The 16,824-nt window shown below is 45.5% G+C and overlaps 1 protein-coding gene across 10 annotated transcripts in view; it reads right to left on the bottom strand.

Moving 5' to 3' along the window:
• Positions 1 to 16,824, bottom strand: part of exoc1 (exocyst complex component 1) — a 140,773-nt gene that overhangs the window by 8,677 nt on the left and 115,272 nt on the right. For all 10 annotated transcript variants that reach the window (XM_072496797.1, XM_072496799.1, XM_072496800.1 and 7 more), the window contains 2 exons: positions 14,384 to 14,463; positions 11,579 to 11,816 (listed from right to left, as the gene is read on the bottom strand). In XM_072496797.1, the coding sequence (XP_072352898.1) occupies positions 11,579 to 11,816; positions 14,384 to 14,463 (318 nt within the window). The remainder of the gene's footprint in view (positions 1 to 11,578; positions 11,817 to 14,383; positions 14,464 to 16,824) is intronic.

Genomic DNA, 16,824 nt, shown 5'->3' with positions numbered 1-16,824 from the left:
GATGTGCTGTTTAGTAAGCTCTGTAACTTGCTTTTAATTTATCAGCCAGAAAATCAATTTTAAATAGTTGTTTGGTAGTACAGAACTTGAGCACTGCTGAAAAGAAAAACACGCTATCAAAGCTTTTCATCTTGCACGCACCAGGACAGCTTACAAGATAACCAACATTTTTTTTTAAAAATTAAATATTTTATTGAAAATGTTTGGTCAACCAACACAGTACATTGTGCATCCTTTACACAATATTGTAACAACACAAATAACAATGACCTATTTTATAAACAAAAAATGAATAAATAATAAGTAACAAAAATGAAAACTAGCCCTAATTGGCAACTGCCTTGTCACAAGTAACACTCTCCAAAAATATAATTTAACAGTCCAATATATAATTATCTGTAGCAACGACCTATACATACTATACAGTATATATTAACAACCCTGAGAGTCCTTCTGGTTCCTCCTCCCCCCCCCCCCTCCTGGGCTGCTGCTGCTGCCTTCTTTTTCCCATTCCATCTATCTTTCTGCGAGGTATTCGACGAACGGTTGCCACCGCCTGGTGAACCCTTGAGCCGACCCCCTTAGGACGAATTTAATCCGCTCTAGCTTTATAAACCCCGCCATGTCATTTATCCAGGTCTCCACCCCCGGGGGCTTGGCTTCTTTCCACATTAGCAATATCCTGCGCCGGGCTACTAGGGACGCAAAGGCCAAAACATCGGCCTCTCTCGCCTCCTGCACTCCCGGCTCTTGTGCAACCCCAAATATAGCCAACCCCCAGCTTGGTTCGACCCGGACTCCTACTACTTTTGAAAGCACCTTTGTCACCCCCATCCAAAACCCCTGTAGTGCCGGGCATGACCAAAACATATGGGTATGATTCGCTGGGCTTCTCGAGCACCTCGCACACCTATCCTCCACCCCAAAAAATTTACTGAGCCGTGCTCCAGTCATATGTGCCCTGTGTAATACCTTAAACTGAATCAGGCTTAGCCTGGCACACGAGGACGACGAGTTTACCCTGCTTAGGGCATCTGCCCACAGCCCCTCCTCGATCTCCTCCCCCAGCTCTTCTTCCCATTTCCCTTTTAGTTCATCTACCATAGTCTCCCCCTCGTCCCTCATTTCCCTATATATATCTGACACCTTACCATCCCCCACCCATGTCTTTGAGATCACTCTGTCCTGCACCTCTTGTGTCGGGAGCTGCGGGAATTCCCTCACCTGTTGCCTCGCAAAAGCCCTCAGTTGCATATACCTGAATGCATTCCCTTGGGGCAACCCATATTTCTCGGTCAGCGCTCCCAGACTCGCGAACTTCCCATCCACAAACAGATCTTTCAGTTGCGTTATTCCTGCTCTTTGCCACATTCCATATCCCCCATCCATTCCCCCCGGGGCAAACCTATGGTTGTTTCTTATCGGGGACCCCCCCAAGGCTCCAGTCTTTCCCCTATGCCGTCTCCACTGTCCCCAAATCTTCAGTGTAGCCACCACCACCGGGCTTGTGGTGTAGTTCCTCGGTGAGAACGGCAATGGGGCTGTCACCATAGCCTGTAGGCTAGTCCCCCTACAGGACGCCCTCTCTAATCTCTTCCACGCCGCTCCCTCCTCCTCTCCCATCCACTTACTCACCATTGAAATATTAGCGGCCCAATAATACTCACTTAGGCTCAGTAGTGCCAGCCCCCCCCTATACCTGCTACGCTGTAAGAATCCCTTCCTCACTCTCGGGGTCTTCCCGGCCCACACAAAACCCATGATGCTCTTTTCAATCCTTTTAAAAAAAGCCTTCGTGATCACCACCGGGAGGCACTGAAACACAAAGAGGAATCTCGGGAGGACCACCATCTTAACCGCCTGCACCCTCCCTGCCATTGACAGGGATACCATATCCCATCTCTTGAAATCCTCCTCCATCTGTTCCACCAACCGCGAAAAATTTAACCTATGCAATGTGCCCCAATTCTTAGCTATCTGGATCCCCAGGTAACGAAAGTCCCTTGTTACCTTCCTCAACGGTAGGTCCTCTATTTCTCTACTCTGCTCCCCTGGATGCACCACAAACAACTCACTTTTCCCCATGTTCAATTTATACCCTGAAAACTCCCCAAACTCCCCAAGTATCCGCATTATTTCTGGCATCCCCTCCGCCGGGTCCGCCACGTATAGTAGCAAATCGTCCGCATACAAAGATACCCGGTGCTCTTCTCCTCCCCTAAGTACTCCCCTCCACTTCTTGGAACCCCTCAACGCTATCGCTAGGGGCTCAATCGCCAGTGCAAACAATAATGGGGACAGAGGGCATCCCTGCCTTGTCCCTCTATGGAGCCGAAAATATGCAGATCCCCGTCCATTCGTGACCACGCTCGCCACTGGGGCCCTATACAACAGCTGCACCCATCTAACATACCCCTCTCCAAAACCAAATCTCCTCAACACCTCCCACAAATAATCCCACTCCACTCTATCAAATGCTTTCTCGGCATCCATCGCCACTACTATCTCCGTTTCTCCCTCTGGTGGGGCCATCATCATTACCCCTAACAACCTCCGTATATTCGTGTTCAGCTGTCTCCCCTTCACAAACCCAGTTTGGTCCTCGTGGACCACCCCCGGGACACATTCCTCTATTCTCATTGCCATTACCTTGGCCAGGACCTTGGCATCTACATTTAGGAGGGAAATAGGTCTATAGGACCCGCATTGTAGCGGGTCCTTTTCCTTCTTTAAGAGAAGCGATATCGTTGCTTCAGACATAGTCGGGGGCAGTTGTCCCCTTTCCTTTGCCTCATTAAAGGTCCTCGTCAGTACCGGGGCGAGCAAGTCCACATATTTTCTATAGAATTCGACTGGGAATCCATCCGGTCCCGGGGCCTTTCCCGCCTGCATGCTCCTAATTCCTTTCACCACTTCTTCTACCTCGATCTGTGCTCCCAGTCCCACCCTTTCCTGCTCTTCCACCTTGGGAAATTCCAGCCGATCCAAGAAGCCCATCATTCTCTCCTTCCCATCCGGGGGTTGAGCTTCATATAATTTTTTATAAAATGTCTTGAACACTCCATTCACTCTCTCCGCTCCCCGCTCCATCTCTCCTTCCTCATCCCTCACTCCCCCATTTCCCTCGCTGCTCCCCTTTTCCTCAATTGGTGTGCCAGCAACCTGCTCGCCTTCTCCCCATATTCGTACTGTACACCCTGTGCCTTCCTCCATTGTGCCTCTGCAGTGCCTGTAGTCAGCAAGTCAAATTCTACATGTAGCCTTTGCCTTTCCCTGTACAGTCCCTCCTCCGGTGCTTCCGCATATTGTCTGTCCACCCTCAAAAGTTCTTGCAGCAACCGCTCCCGTTCCTTACTCTCCTGCTTCCCTTTATGTGCCCTTATTGATATCAGCTCCCCTCTAACCACTGCCTTCAACGCCTCCCAGACCACTCCCACCTGGACCTCCCCATTATCATTGAGTTCCAAGTACTTTTCAATGCACCCCCTCACCCTTAGACACACACCCTCATCTGCCATTAGTCCCATGTCCATTCTCCAGGGTGGGCGCCCTCCTGTTTCCTCCCCTATCTCCAAGTCCACCCAGTGTGGAGCGTGATCCGAAATGGCTATAGCCGTATACTCCGTTCCCCTCACCTTCGGGATCAATGCCCTACCCAGCACAAAAAAGTCTATTCGCGAGTAGACTTTATGGACATAGGAGAAAAACGAGAACTCCTTACTCCTAGGTCTGCTAAATCTCCACGGGTCTATACCTCCCATCTGCTCCATAAAATCTTTAAGTACCTTGGCTGCTGCCGGCCTCCTTCCAGTCCTGGACTTCGACCTATCCAGCCCTGGTTCCAACACCGTATTAAAATCTCCCCCCATTATCAGCTTTCCCATCTCTAGGTCCGGAATGCGTCCTAGCATCCGCCTCATAAAATTGGCATCATCCCAGTTCGGGGCATATACGTTTACCAAAACCACCGTCTCCCCCTGTAGTTTGCCACTCACCATCACGTATCTGCCCCCGTTATCCGCCACTATAGTCTTTGCCTCGAACATTACCGGCTTCCCCACTAATATAGCTACCCCCCTGTTTTTCGCATCTAGCCCCGAATGGAACACCTGCCCCACCCATCCTTTGCGTAGCCTAACCTGGTCTATCAGTTTCAGGTGCGTTTCCTGTAACATAACCACATCTGCCTTAAGTTTCTTAAGGTGTGCGAGTACCCGTGCCCTCTTTATCGGCCCGTTCAGCCCTCTCACGTTCCACGTGATCAGCCGAGTTGGGGGGCTTCCTACCCCCCTCCCCCCTTGTCGATTAGCCATCACCTTTTTCCAGCTCCTCACCCGGTTCCCACGCAGCTGTATCTCCCCCAGGCGGTGCCCCCCCGCCCATCCTCTCCCATACCAGCTCCCCCCTCTCCCCAGCAGCAGCAACCCAGTAATTCCCCCCTCCCACCCCCCCCGCTAGCGTAATTACTCCCCCCACGTTGCTCCCAGAAGTCAGCAAACTCTGGCTGACCTCGGCTTCCCCCCGTGACCTCGGCTCGCACCGTGCGACGCCCCCTCCTTCCTGCTTCTCTATTCCCGCCATGATTATCATAGCGCGGGAACCAAGCCCGCGCTTCTCCCTTGGCCCCGCCCCCAATGGCCAACGCCCCATCTCCTCCACCTCCCCTCCTCCCCCATCACCACCTGTGGGAGAGAGAAAAGTTACCACATCGCAGGATTAGTACATAAAACCCCTCTTTGCCCCCCACATTCGCCCCACCACTTTGTTCGAACGTTCTTTTTAATAACCCGCTCATTCCAGTTTTTCTTCCACAATAAAAGTCCACGCTTCATCCGCCGTCTCAAAGTAGTGGTGCCTCCCTCGATATGTGACCCACAGTCTTGCCGGTTGCAGCATTCCAAATTTTATCTTCTTTTTATGAAGCACCGCCTTGGCCCGATTAAAGCTCGCCCTCCTTCTCGCCACCTCCGCACTCCAGTCTTGATAAACGCGGATCACCGCGTTCTCCCATTTACTGCTCCGAGTTTTCTTCGCCCATCTAAGGACCATTTTCTCTATCCTTAAAACGGAGGAATCTCACCACTATGGCTCTGGGAATTTCTCCTGCTCTCGGTCCTCGCGCCATCACTCGGTATGCTCCCTCCACCTCCAACGGACCCGCCGGGGCCTCCGCTCCCATTAACGAGTGCAGCATCGTGCTCACATATGCCCCGACGTCCGCTCCCTCCACACCTTCAGGAAGACCAAGAATCCTCAGGTTGTTCCTCCTTGCGTTGTTTTCCAGTGCCTCCAACCTTTCCACACATCGTTTCTGATGTGCCTCCTGCGTCTCCGTCTTCACCACCAGGCCCTGTATGTCGTCCTCATTCTCGGCTGCCTTTGCCTTCACGACCCGAAGCTCCCGCTCCTGGGTCTTTTGTTCCTCCTTTAGCCCTTCGATCGCCTGTAGTATCGGGGCCAACAGCGCTTTCTTCATTTCCTTTTTGATCTCTTCCACACAGCATTTCAAGAACTCTTGTTGTTCAGGGCCCCATGTTAAACTGCCACCTTCCGACGCCATCTTGGTTTTTGCTTGCCTTCCTTGCCGCTGTTCTAAAGGATCCACTGCAATCTGGCCACTTTCTCCTCCTTTTTCCATCCGTATCCCGGGGGGATTCCCTTCTGGTTTACCGCACAGTGTTTGTAGCCGTCAAAATTGCCGTTGGGGCTCCTATCAAGAGCCCAAAAGTCCGTTTCACAGGGAGCTGCCGAAACGTGCGACTCAGCTGGTCATCGCCGCACCCGGAAGTTCCAAGATAACCAACATTAAAGAGAACATCAATTTATACTGCATGTCTCTTTTTTTTACAGCAATACTAAAAATCAATTTTGTCAGCACCAATACAGAACTTTCTCTGACCACAAGTTGCACATTGAGTACATCCTCAACCAGGACCTTGGATTAATTTTGCATTACATTCGCCACCCACCATCTGGCCTAGGCTTGCAAAATCCTACCAACTGTCCTGTTGAGACAATTCACACCTCTTTAACCTGCTCATCTGGACCTGTAAAGACTTAATTACCCGCAAAGACTCGCATTCAAAGTATCGTCTTGCATCATTGACTTTGTCTATATATATATATATGTTTTTAGAACCTACCTCTTCATTCACCCAAGGAAGGAGCAGTGCGCCGAAAGCTAGTGATTCAAAACAAACCTGTTGGACTTTAACCTGGTGTTGTAAGACTTCTTACATAGTTCTAAATGGGATAGATTCAGAACAGATCTAGCAACTCAAGACTGGGCATCCATGAGGCGCTGTGTGGGCCATCAGCAGCAGCAGAATTGTACTCAGCCACAATCTGTAACCTCATGGCCCAGCATATCCCCATATCTACCATTACTACCAAGCCAGGGTATTTACCCTGGTTTAATGAAGAGTGCAGGAGGGCATGCCAGGAGCATGCCCAGGCATACTGAAAAATGAGGTTGTCAGCCCGGTGAAGATACAATACAGGACTTCTTGCATGACAAACAACATAAGCATAGCTAAGCAATGCCACAACCAACGGATCACATCTAAGCTCTGCAGTCCTCCACATCTAGCCGTGAATGGTGGTGAACATTTAAACAACTCACTGGAGGAGGAGGCTCCACAAACATCCATATCCTCAATGATGGAAGAGGCCAGCACATTTGTGCAAAAGACGAGGCTGAAGCATTCGCAAAAATCTTCAGCTAGAAATGCCAAATGGATGATCCATCTCGGTCACCTCCGGAGGTCTCCAGCATCACAGGTGCCAATCTTCAGCCAATTAGATTCACCCCACGTGATATTAAGAAATGGCTGAAGGCACTGGATACTGCAAAGGCTATGGGCCCCGACAATATCTCGGCAATAACCCCGCCATTTAAATTGCTGCCAGGTCAATCTAGTGTACCAATCCAGTGTACCAATCCGTACACCAATTATTTAATTATTTCTAAAGATGTGAAATAATATTTGTTACTTTCAACTTCCCTGGCCCAATTCTCTTCAACCTTGTGCCCCAGAACCTGCCGTGCCCCTAACCAAGCTGTTCCAGCAGTTACAACACTGGCATCTACCCGGCAATGGGGAAAATTGTCTAGGTACGTCCTGTACACAAAAAGCAGCATAAATCCAACACAGCTGATTACCACCCTATCAGTCTACTCTCAATCATCAGTAAAGTGATGGAAGGGGTCATCAATAGTGCCATCAAGCAGCTCTTACTTGGCAATAACCTGCTCACTGACGCTCAATTTGGGTTCTGCCACTCAGCTCTTGACCTCATAACAGCCTTGGTTCAAACATGGATAAAAGAGTTGAACTCCAGAGGTAAGGGAAGAGTGACTTGCCCTAGACATCAAGACAGCATTTGATCGAGTATGGCATCAAGGAGCCCTAGCAAAACTGGCATCAATGGGATTCAGGGGGACAACTCTCCACTGGTTGGAGTCATATTTAGCACAAAGGAAGATGGTTGTGGTGGTTGGAGGTCAGTCATCTCAAACCCGGGACATCACTGCAGGAGTTCCTCAGGGTAGTGTCCATCTTCAGATGCTTCATCAATGACCTTCCTTCCAACATCAATGACCTTCCTTCCAACATAAGGTCAGACGTGGGGCTATGCTGATGATTGCACAATGTTCAGCACCATTCGCTTCTCATCGGTCACTGAAGCAGTCCATGTGCAAATGCAGCAAGACCGTGGCAATATTCAGGTTTGGGATGACAAGTGGCAAGTAACATTCGCACCACACAAGTGCCAGACAATGACCATCTCCAATAAGAGAGAATCAAACAATCACCCCAAGACATTCGATGTCATTACCATCGCTGAATCCTCCACTATCAACATCCTGCGGGTTAACATTGACCACAAACGGAAGCGGACTAGCCATATAAATACTGTGGCTACAAGAGGTCAGAGGTTAGGAATCCTATGGCGAGTAACTCACCTCCTGAATCTCCAAAGCCTGTCAATCATCTACACGGCACAAGTCAGGAGTGTGATGGACTACTCCCCACTTGCCTGGATGAATGCAGCTCTAAAAGCTTGACACTATCCAGGACAAAGAAGAGTGCAGAGTGTGATTGATTGGCAATAGCTTGAATGACACCCCTTCTACAAGCATTCACTCCCTCTACCACCGACGCACAGTAACAACAGTGTGTACCATCTACAAGATGCAATGCAGGAACTCACCAACGCTTCTTAGGCAGCACCTTCTAAACCCACGACCACTACCATCTAGAAAAACAAGAGCAGCAGATACATGGGAACACCACCACCTGGAGGTTCCCGTCCACGTCACTCACCATCCTGACTTGGAAATATATCGACGTTCCTTCACTGTTACTGGGTCAAAATCCTGGAACTCCCTTCCTAATAGCACAGTAGACTAGTGGAGTGGTGTAGCGACAACAATCTCTCCACTCAATGCCAGCAAAACTAAAGAACTGGTAATTGACTTCAGGAAGCAAAGTACTGTACACATCCCTGTCAGCATCAACGGGGCCGAGGTGGAGATGGTTAGCAGTTTCAAATTCCTAGGTGCACATCTCCAAAACTCTGTCCTGGTCCACCCACGTTGACGCTACCACCAAGAAAGCACAACAGCGCCTATACTTCCTCAGGAAACTAAGGAAATTTGGCATGTCCACATTGACTCTTACCAACTTTTACAGATGCACCATAGAAAGCATCCTATCAGGCTGCATCACAGCCTGGTATGGCAACTGCTCAGCCCAGGACCACAAGAAACTTCAGAGAGTCTTGAACACCGCCCAGTCCATCACAGGAACCTGCCTCCCATCCATTGACTCCATCTACACCTCCCGCTGCCTGGGGAAAGCAGGCAGTATAATCAAAGATCCCTCCCACCCGGATTACTCACTCTTCCAACTTCTTCCATCGGGCAGGAGATACAGAAGTCTGAAAACACGCACAAACAGACTCAAAAACAGCTTCTTCCCCACTGTCACCAGACTCTTAAATGACCCTCTTATGGACTGATTTCATTAACACTACACCCTGTATGCTTCATCTGATGCCAGTGCTTATGTAGTTACATTGTATATGTTGTGTTGCCCTATTATGTTTTTTTAAAATTCCCTTTTCTTCTCATGTACTTAATGATCTGTTGAGCTGCTCGCAGAAAAATACTTTTCACTGTACCTCGGTATACGTGACAATAAACAAATCCAATCCAATCCAATCCAATAGATGTACTTATACCTAATGGACTGCAGCAGTTCAAGAATGCAGCTCACCACCACCTTCTCAAGGGCAATTAGGGATGGGCAACAAATGCTGGCCGAGCCAGCGAAGCCCACATCCCGTAAAAAATGAATTTAAAAAAACCTAGATGGAAAATTCTTTAACCTTGGTTGCCTGAATGCCCAAACTAAACTGACCACCATACACATATATGATCTATAGGTTGTGGGTGATTGCAGTGTTGTTTCTCACTCAACACCAGATTTGCAAGCCACTCTTGATCTCTGCAATTCTGTATCCAAGAGACTTAGTAAGTCCTGTAATGTTACTAAAACAAAACTAATTTCAAGCCACATTTTATCAACCAAATATTCCACCTCCTAAATATGCTGAAGGAAACACTTTGGAATATGTTCAGCTCTCTCCATACCTTGACAGCCAACATTCTCAAAAGGCCACCACTGATGAGGAGATACAACACAGGATCAGTTGTGCCTGCTTAGCCTTCTACAGACTAAGGCAGTCAGTGTCTGACAACAAAGACCAATGCAAGTCAACAAAAGTACAGTGCAGGGGTCGTTATCACACTCTTGCACTGCAGTGAGACCTGGAGTATCAGTGACACAGAGACATTTTGTCAGCAATGCCTAGCCGGTGAAGCCCACATCCCGCAAATAAATTGTTAAAAACTTCTTGATTCAATGGGAGGGCCATTGAGTAAATGCTAGTAGCCTTCTTGAAGCCAGCTCCACAAGCATTCAGGAACAACTCTTGGAAAAGCATTGAAAATGGACTGGATATTTAGTCTCGATGCTCGAAAAGCATCTCCATAGAATCCAGACTGTGCATGCAGAAAGAGGCCATTCAGCCCAAGGACTCTGCACTGACGCTCTACCTTGACCCAATCCTCACATCTTTGGATATACAAAGGGGCATTTAGCATGGCAAATCCACCTAACCCTGCAAATCTCTCCCACCAGGCCCAGTTTTCTAAACTCTTCAATTGAATTGAAAATCGCTTATTGTCACAAGCAGGCTTCAATGAAGTTACTGTGAAAAGCCCCTAGTCGCCACATTCCGGCGCTTGTTCGGGGAGGCTGGTACGGGAATTGAACCATGCTGCTGGCCTGCCTTGGTCTGCTTTAAAAGCCAGCTATTTAGCCCAGTGTGCTAAACCAGCCCATGGCCAGCATTCCAGGGAAGGACAAAGAAATACTATAAAGACACTTTGAAGCCGTCCTTGAAGTGAGGCAGCGTTAACATTAATAGTTGGGAGGAGCTTTCTACCAATCGTTCAAATGGGCACAACTTAAGTTTGAGTCCAAATTACTTAATGAAGTGGCAGGGCGGCAAGGAAAGAAAAGGAAGTAAATTAAGCACTTCGGATCCCATTACCTCAAGGGACATCCTGCCCTTGTGTCCAAAGATCTGGGGTTGGAGAATCACCCTGTTCAGTAGCCCTTGGCAGAAATGACCCTGAGTAAACATCACCCTCGAATCAAGGGATAGCCGCTGCCAACAATGAAAGCTATTTAAAATGTAACCGTTGCTTGTCGTCACCCAAGGCCTGTAGACATTTTATTTTAAGAAAATATTTTCAAGTAGCCACATGACAAAAAAACCTAAACCAATTAAACTGAACTGAAGCTCCTCAATTGCTCAGCTACTTGTTACATTAACCAGCTGAATCCCACAATCAAGATTAATTCCCAGTCTATGCTGAGTTAACCAAGATCTGCCGTCATGGGTTGCAAAAGTAACTTCAGTATCCCTGGATTAAGGGAGGAAAATTAGGCAAAGCTCACACTCTTAATCACTATCCAGTGGCTCTAGTTCAAAGTACGTGTAGGTGGAGGGTTTGAGAGACCAGGATCAGCTTGGCTGAGATGCCCTTGCATTGAAATAGTCTTCCGAAACTCATACATGAAGGATGATTCCATAAGTCAGATGCTAAAGGATGTGTTGCACCCAGGAAATGTACCCAACAAGAAGCCAACATCTTCAGTTTAGAAAACTGGCAGTAAAAAAAGTTTAAAAACTGAAATATATATCTAAAATAGCAAGTCCATGACAATAACCAGAATAACCAGCAACCTTTTTTTGTTACTTTGAGAAAACTCTGCCTATCACACAACTTGCTTCGTAATTTCCATTTCAAGGCTCTGAGTTTGTTTCTATTTTTCAATAAGTTCCAAACTAGGAAATAATTTCTCTGCACATCTCTGGTTCATGGGTAGAACCTGTTGAATACAATACATATGAAAAAATGCAGCCAAAACCATGAGGCATAACTTGAGTTAAAATAAATTATTTGTTTCAGGTAAAATTTTGTTAAGCAAAAAACACTTACAATGCATTTATCAAAATTCCTCTTGACTGTTACGAGGACATTTCCTAATGTGGTACTGAGATAGGAAGCAGGATCCACATTCTCTGCTGTCCAAACATGATAGCTCATCTTCACCAACATATACAACGAGTTAAAGCTGTCAATCTTGTCTCCAAGTGAAATGAGGTTGTTTAGCTCTGGCTCAATACAGCGGAAAACTTTAATCATCATTGCTCGAATAATGCTAGCCTCCTCTTTTCTGCAATTATATACAACATGGCTTATCAACACACAATTAAACATTGCAACATTTTCTCCATCAGTACTCAGTTTCCAGCTCTTTTGACATAGAAAACCATTAATATTAGTTTACAGTCCAAAAGGACACAAATGAAAAAGATAGTGCTGCTATCAATGAATTAGATGATTCATTGATCTTTTGAAAACCTATAATAATGAATGTCCGTGGAATATAAGCTGTATAAACCAATGGGTGAACCACTTTCTTCAAGATAAAGTAGGCAGCACGGAAGTGGGCAGCACGGTAGCCTTGTGGTTAGCACAATTGCTTCACAGCTCCAGGGTCCCAGGTTCGATTCCGGCTTGGGTCACTGTCTGTGCGGAGTCTGCACATCCTCCCCGTGTGTGCGTGGGTTTCCTCCGGGTGCTCCGGTTTCCTCCCACAGTCCAAAGATGTGCAGGTTAGGTGGATTTGCCATGATTAATTGCCCTTAGTGTCCAAAATTGCCCTTAGTGTTGGGTGGGGCTACTGGGTTATGGGGATCGGGTGGAGGTGTTGACCTTGGGTAGGGTGCTCTTTCCAAGAGCCGGTGCAGACTCGATGGGCCGAATGGCCTCCTTCTGCACTGTAAATTCTATGATAATCTATGATATGAAGTGCGAATCAAATCCATAAGATGTTATCAATCAGAACAAAGCTAATTTACCTTTATAGCTCACACAAATTATGCTTACTAATGAAAAAGCACAAGGACAAATAGGGAGTTGCAGTTTCAATTCTAATCAGAAGTCCAAACATTTGAATATGTATAATACACTAACAATCACTTTATATTTTGTTCATTGACAGTCAATGTTCAGTTTGGTATAGAAACATCACTGCAGCTGATTTTCCAAAGTTTTGTGTTTAATTAAATCAGAAGTGTCATTAGTTTACAAAATATACTAAGAGTAGATATCTTTCAATTGAGAGTATTTTGGCATGGTGACTTGCTTTGTTCTGCAAGTGATCAACTAAATCAGGTAGGGATTTAGAGCAGAGTGACAAAAGGATTTGTATAATCTGCCTATTGTATGGATCTGGGGAATAAATAATACCTGAGACAACGGAGATCTTCCACATGTGTAAGCATTTGTAATGTTAAGAGATTTTTGATTGCCTTTAGTCTTAGTCAAACCTCAAAGGGTTTCAACAAAATATAAGCCAAGGACCAGATCACCTATTCTGAGGTCCAAATAGAGGCTGGAGATTGCTTGGGTCCAATCAAACTCCATATACAAGTACAGGTAAGTTAGCAATGTGTTGCATTCTTTTGATATTGTGTATCTGATGAGCAAATGTGAATTAAAGGTTCTACAAAGATAGTGCAAACAGCTGTATTTTTTTTGTTTTTGCTTATCTGTTGCTCTTCATGTATTGTTTCAAAATTCAAAGCCGAAGTAATGACCTGATAATGATTATTCAACCACTGTCTGAGATCAAAAGGCGGCTCTTGGTGCATCCAGAAAGCTTGTTAAAAAGACAAGGATTTTGTCAACCCCTGGGCTCATAACATCACCTGATATCAGGCAGGGAGGGAATGAGGGCTCGCTTGTGGGAAGAAATGTTGGTGCTGAGAAAGGAAAATAGCATTAAAAATGGAAGGCAAAGCACTTTCTACATTCACATGCTTCAATGAGGTAAATTGCAGACCAAAGTTAGTTGCTAGGGAGATTTTGTTAAGCTTTGTGCAATGTATGAATTACCCTAAACAGAGAATTGCTAGAAATGGCAAAGATTGCAAAGTTAAAATAATATGGTCACAACATAATTTTTTTAATTCTTGATTTGTCGGTGTTCCGACTACATTTCAATAATTAACTACACTATAAAAGCAGATTTTGCAGTAGTGTTCTATTGATTCCTACTTGCAGAAAAGGATTTTACATTGGATTTGTAACTTTAGTAACTGAGGTCAAGCCTTAAACTGGAGTTTGCAAACCTTGTCTTATCTATTCATGCTGACTGAAAAATAATGAATGCTGCATCATTTCACTAGGTATTCTTTTATACAAGTACACGAATGACTGCTAAATTTGTGAGCCTTCATGTAAGCTTCCTGTCAGAAAGTGACAGGTACACAAAGTGAAGATTATTATGGCACAGCAGTGCAATGTGTACCAGAGTGATTGATACAGGATTAGAAAAGCCGGTTCTCTACGCTGCCATTTCCAAAATTTAGAATCACCCATTAACACTTCCTTATCATAGGTTTGGGAAACCATTAAAATTGCAAGCATAGGAATAGAGAAAAGGGTAAGTAACTACAAGATGATCAAAGTATTATGAAAAATAAAATATTTTATTCTAGTATTTCACATTTCTCTTTGTTTCTTTACCAGAGTGTATGCAGCATACCTGTTCTTCATGGACATTTAGTAAAGTTCTCACATCATCATTATCAGCCAAACTTAAATTTGATAAGAGACCACAAAATAAAGTCCTAGAGATTGCCGAGAGTTTCCCCTCAATAATTTACACGCCACCAGAATGTTTTCATTAATGCTGTTACTAAATACATTGATAATTTTAGCCGCATTACTTACTCAGATGGCACTGAATGCCTGTCTCCCAAAAGGTTATGTTGCCGAGACAGAAGTCCCCCATCTATTTCAGTGGAGTCTGCCTGATGTTATGAATAAAAGACAAAGTAATATTAAATACTACATTCTATCTAGGATAAATTTAACATCCATTTGATTCATTTTGATAAACACATCATGAAAAAGAATGCACAAATTTTAAAAGAAATTCAACTGTAGTGCTAAGACCTCAGATGTTCATATTATATATTAATGATTTGGACGAAGGAACTAAATGTATTATTATCTTCAAATTTGCAATTAACGTAAAGCTGGGTGGGAGAGTGAGCTGTGAGGAGGATGTAGAGATGTTGTGGTGTGATTTAGCCAGGCTGACTGAATGGGCACATAATAATAATCGCTTATTGTCACAAGTCGGCTTCAATGAAGTTACTGTGAAAAGCCCCTAGTCGCCACATTCCAGCGCCTGTTCGGGGAGGCCGGTACGGGAATTGAACCCGCGCTGCTGGCCTTGTTCTGCATTACAAGCCAGCTATTTTGCCCACTGTGCTAAACCAGCCCCTTATGCATGGTAGATGCAGTATAATGAGGATAAATATGAGGTTATCCACTTTGGTTGCAAAATTACTAAGGCAAATTATTACATGAATGAGTATAAATTGAAAGAGATGGATACTCTTGGTGTCATCGTGCATCAGGCGCTGGAAATAAGCACCCAGCAGGCAATAAAGAATGCAAATGGTATGTTGGCTTTCATAGCAAGAGGATTAGAGTATAGGATTAGGGATGTTTTACTGCAATTGTACAGGGCATTGATAAGGTCACACCCGGAATAGTGTGTGCAATTTTGGTGTCCTAATCGGAGGGAGTGCAGCAAAGTTTTGCCAGGATGATTCCTGGGATAGCAGGACTGTCAGATGAGAGGGATCTCATTGAAATTTACACAATTCCAACAGGTATACACAGGGTAGATTCCGAAAGATATTGGGGGAGTCCAGAACTAGGGGTCATAGTTTGAGAATAAGGGGTAAACCTTTTAAGACTGAGGTAAAGAGAAATCTCTTCACCCAGAGAGTGGCGAATCTATGGAATTCACAATCACAGAAAGTAGTTGAGGCCAAAACGTTGTGATTTCAAGAAGGAATTAGATTTCGCTCTTGGGGCTAAATGGATCAAGGGGTACGGTGGAGGGAAGAGGGGGAAGGGGGAGACGGTGAGATCAGGGTATTGAATTTGATGATCAGCCATGATCATAATGATTGGCAGAGCAGGTTTGAAGGGCCAAATGGCCGACTCCTTCTTCTATTTTCTATGTATGTTTCTATGTATTTGTAGTTTCTACACTGAATGAAATGTTTAATCTACTGCAACTAAGCCTAGTTTATATTTCTGCATATTCAGTTTCAATTCTACAAACTATTGAAGCTAAAAAACAAGTGGGCCATAATCTTGCTGAACAAAGAAAATGTTGCAATGGTCCATATTAACTAAAAATCTCAGAACATAAGAAATTAATAGTCAATATCATTTTAAGTCTCATTTTCATTGCAATTGGAATAATTTTCCTTGCAGGCTTCAGAACCCTGCCATTAAACGGAAATGTGATTCACAAACCTGCACTGAATGGGAAACAGTCATTCATTGTGATTTTCATGACCAATTAATGGCAGAGGGTGGGCTCGCCATCCTGAATGGGCTTTTGAAGCTGGAGAGCCAACCATTGGCCTTCCATATGTAAAGGAGCAGCAGATTGCAATGGAAGGCAAGTAGGGTAGAGAGCACTTCAAAACAGAAGCATCCTCTCTCCAACTTTTTCACGGTACAAATCAAAAATGGGTTTTGTTGCCAGGTCACCATCGTGAGGTTGGGGTGTGGAAGTGGGGTGCGTGTAGAATAGACAGGCAGGGCAGGACCAGCCTCTAGATCTACTCAGTGTATTAGCTCTCCGGATCTAAGCACCTAAACTGTGCTCCACCACCTGCAGGAGCCTGGTGGATGACTGGTAAGCTGGGTGGGCTACCTGCTGCCTAAGGGCAGGGAGCTCTATCTCATCCTCACCTTGCCTCCACGAAAATAGCTTGGGGATGGAATGGAGCTAGGAAACTGCACACTGGCTGCCAGGAAGATTCCAGTGGAATACTCCCTGTCCCCCTAATTTTCCTCACAATTGTTTGCTATTGCCCACCTGCCACTACTGGATGAGAAGCGACCTCCATTGCTCACGCAACTCTGGTGGCATTGCCTGGAGGCAGGAATGTTTTGGGCCAATGACCCACCGTTGATCTTTAGAACATAGAACAATACAGCGCAGTACAGGCCCTTCGGCCCACGATGTTGCACCGAAACAAAAGCCATCTAACCTACACTATACCATTATCATCCATATGTTTATCCAATAAACTTTTAAATGCCCTCAATGTTGGCGAGTTCACTACTGTAGCAGG

Source organism: Scyliorhinus torazame, chromosome 3 (genome assembly GCF_047496885.1).
Source record: "Scyliorhinus torazame isolate Kashiwa2021f chromosome 3, sScyTor2.1, whole genome shotgun sequence".
NCBI classification, from domain to species: domain Eukaryota; kingdom Metazoa; phylum Chordata; class Chondrichthyes; order Carcharhiniformes; family Scyliorhinidae; genus Scyliorhinus; species Scyliorhinus torazame.
The sequence above is the reverse complement of the archived record's forward strand: the minus strand, read 5'-3'. Positions and strand labels throughout refer to the sequence as shown.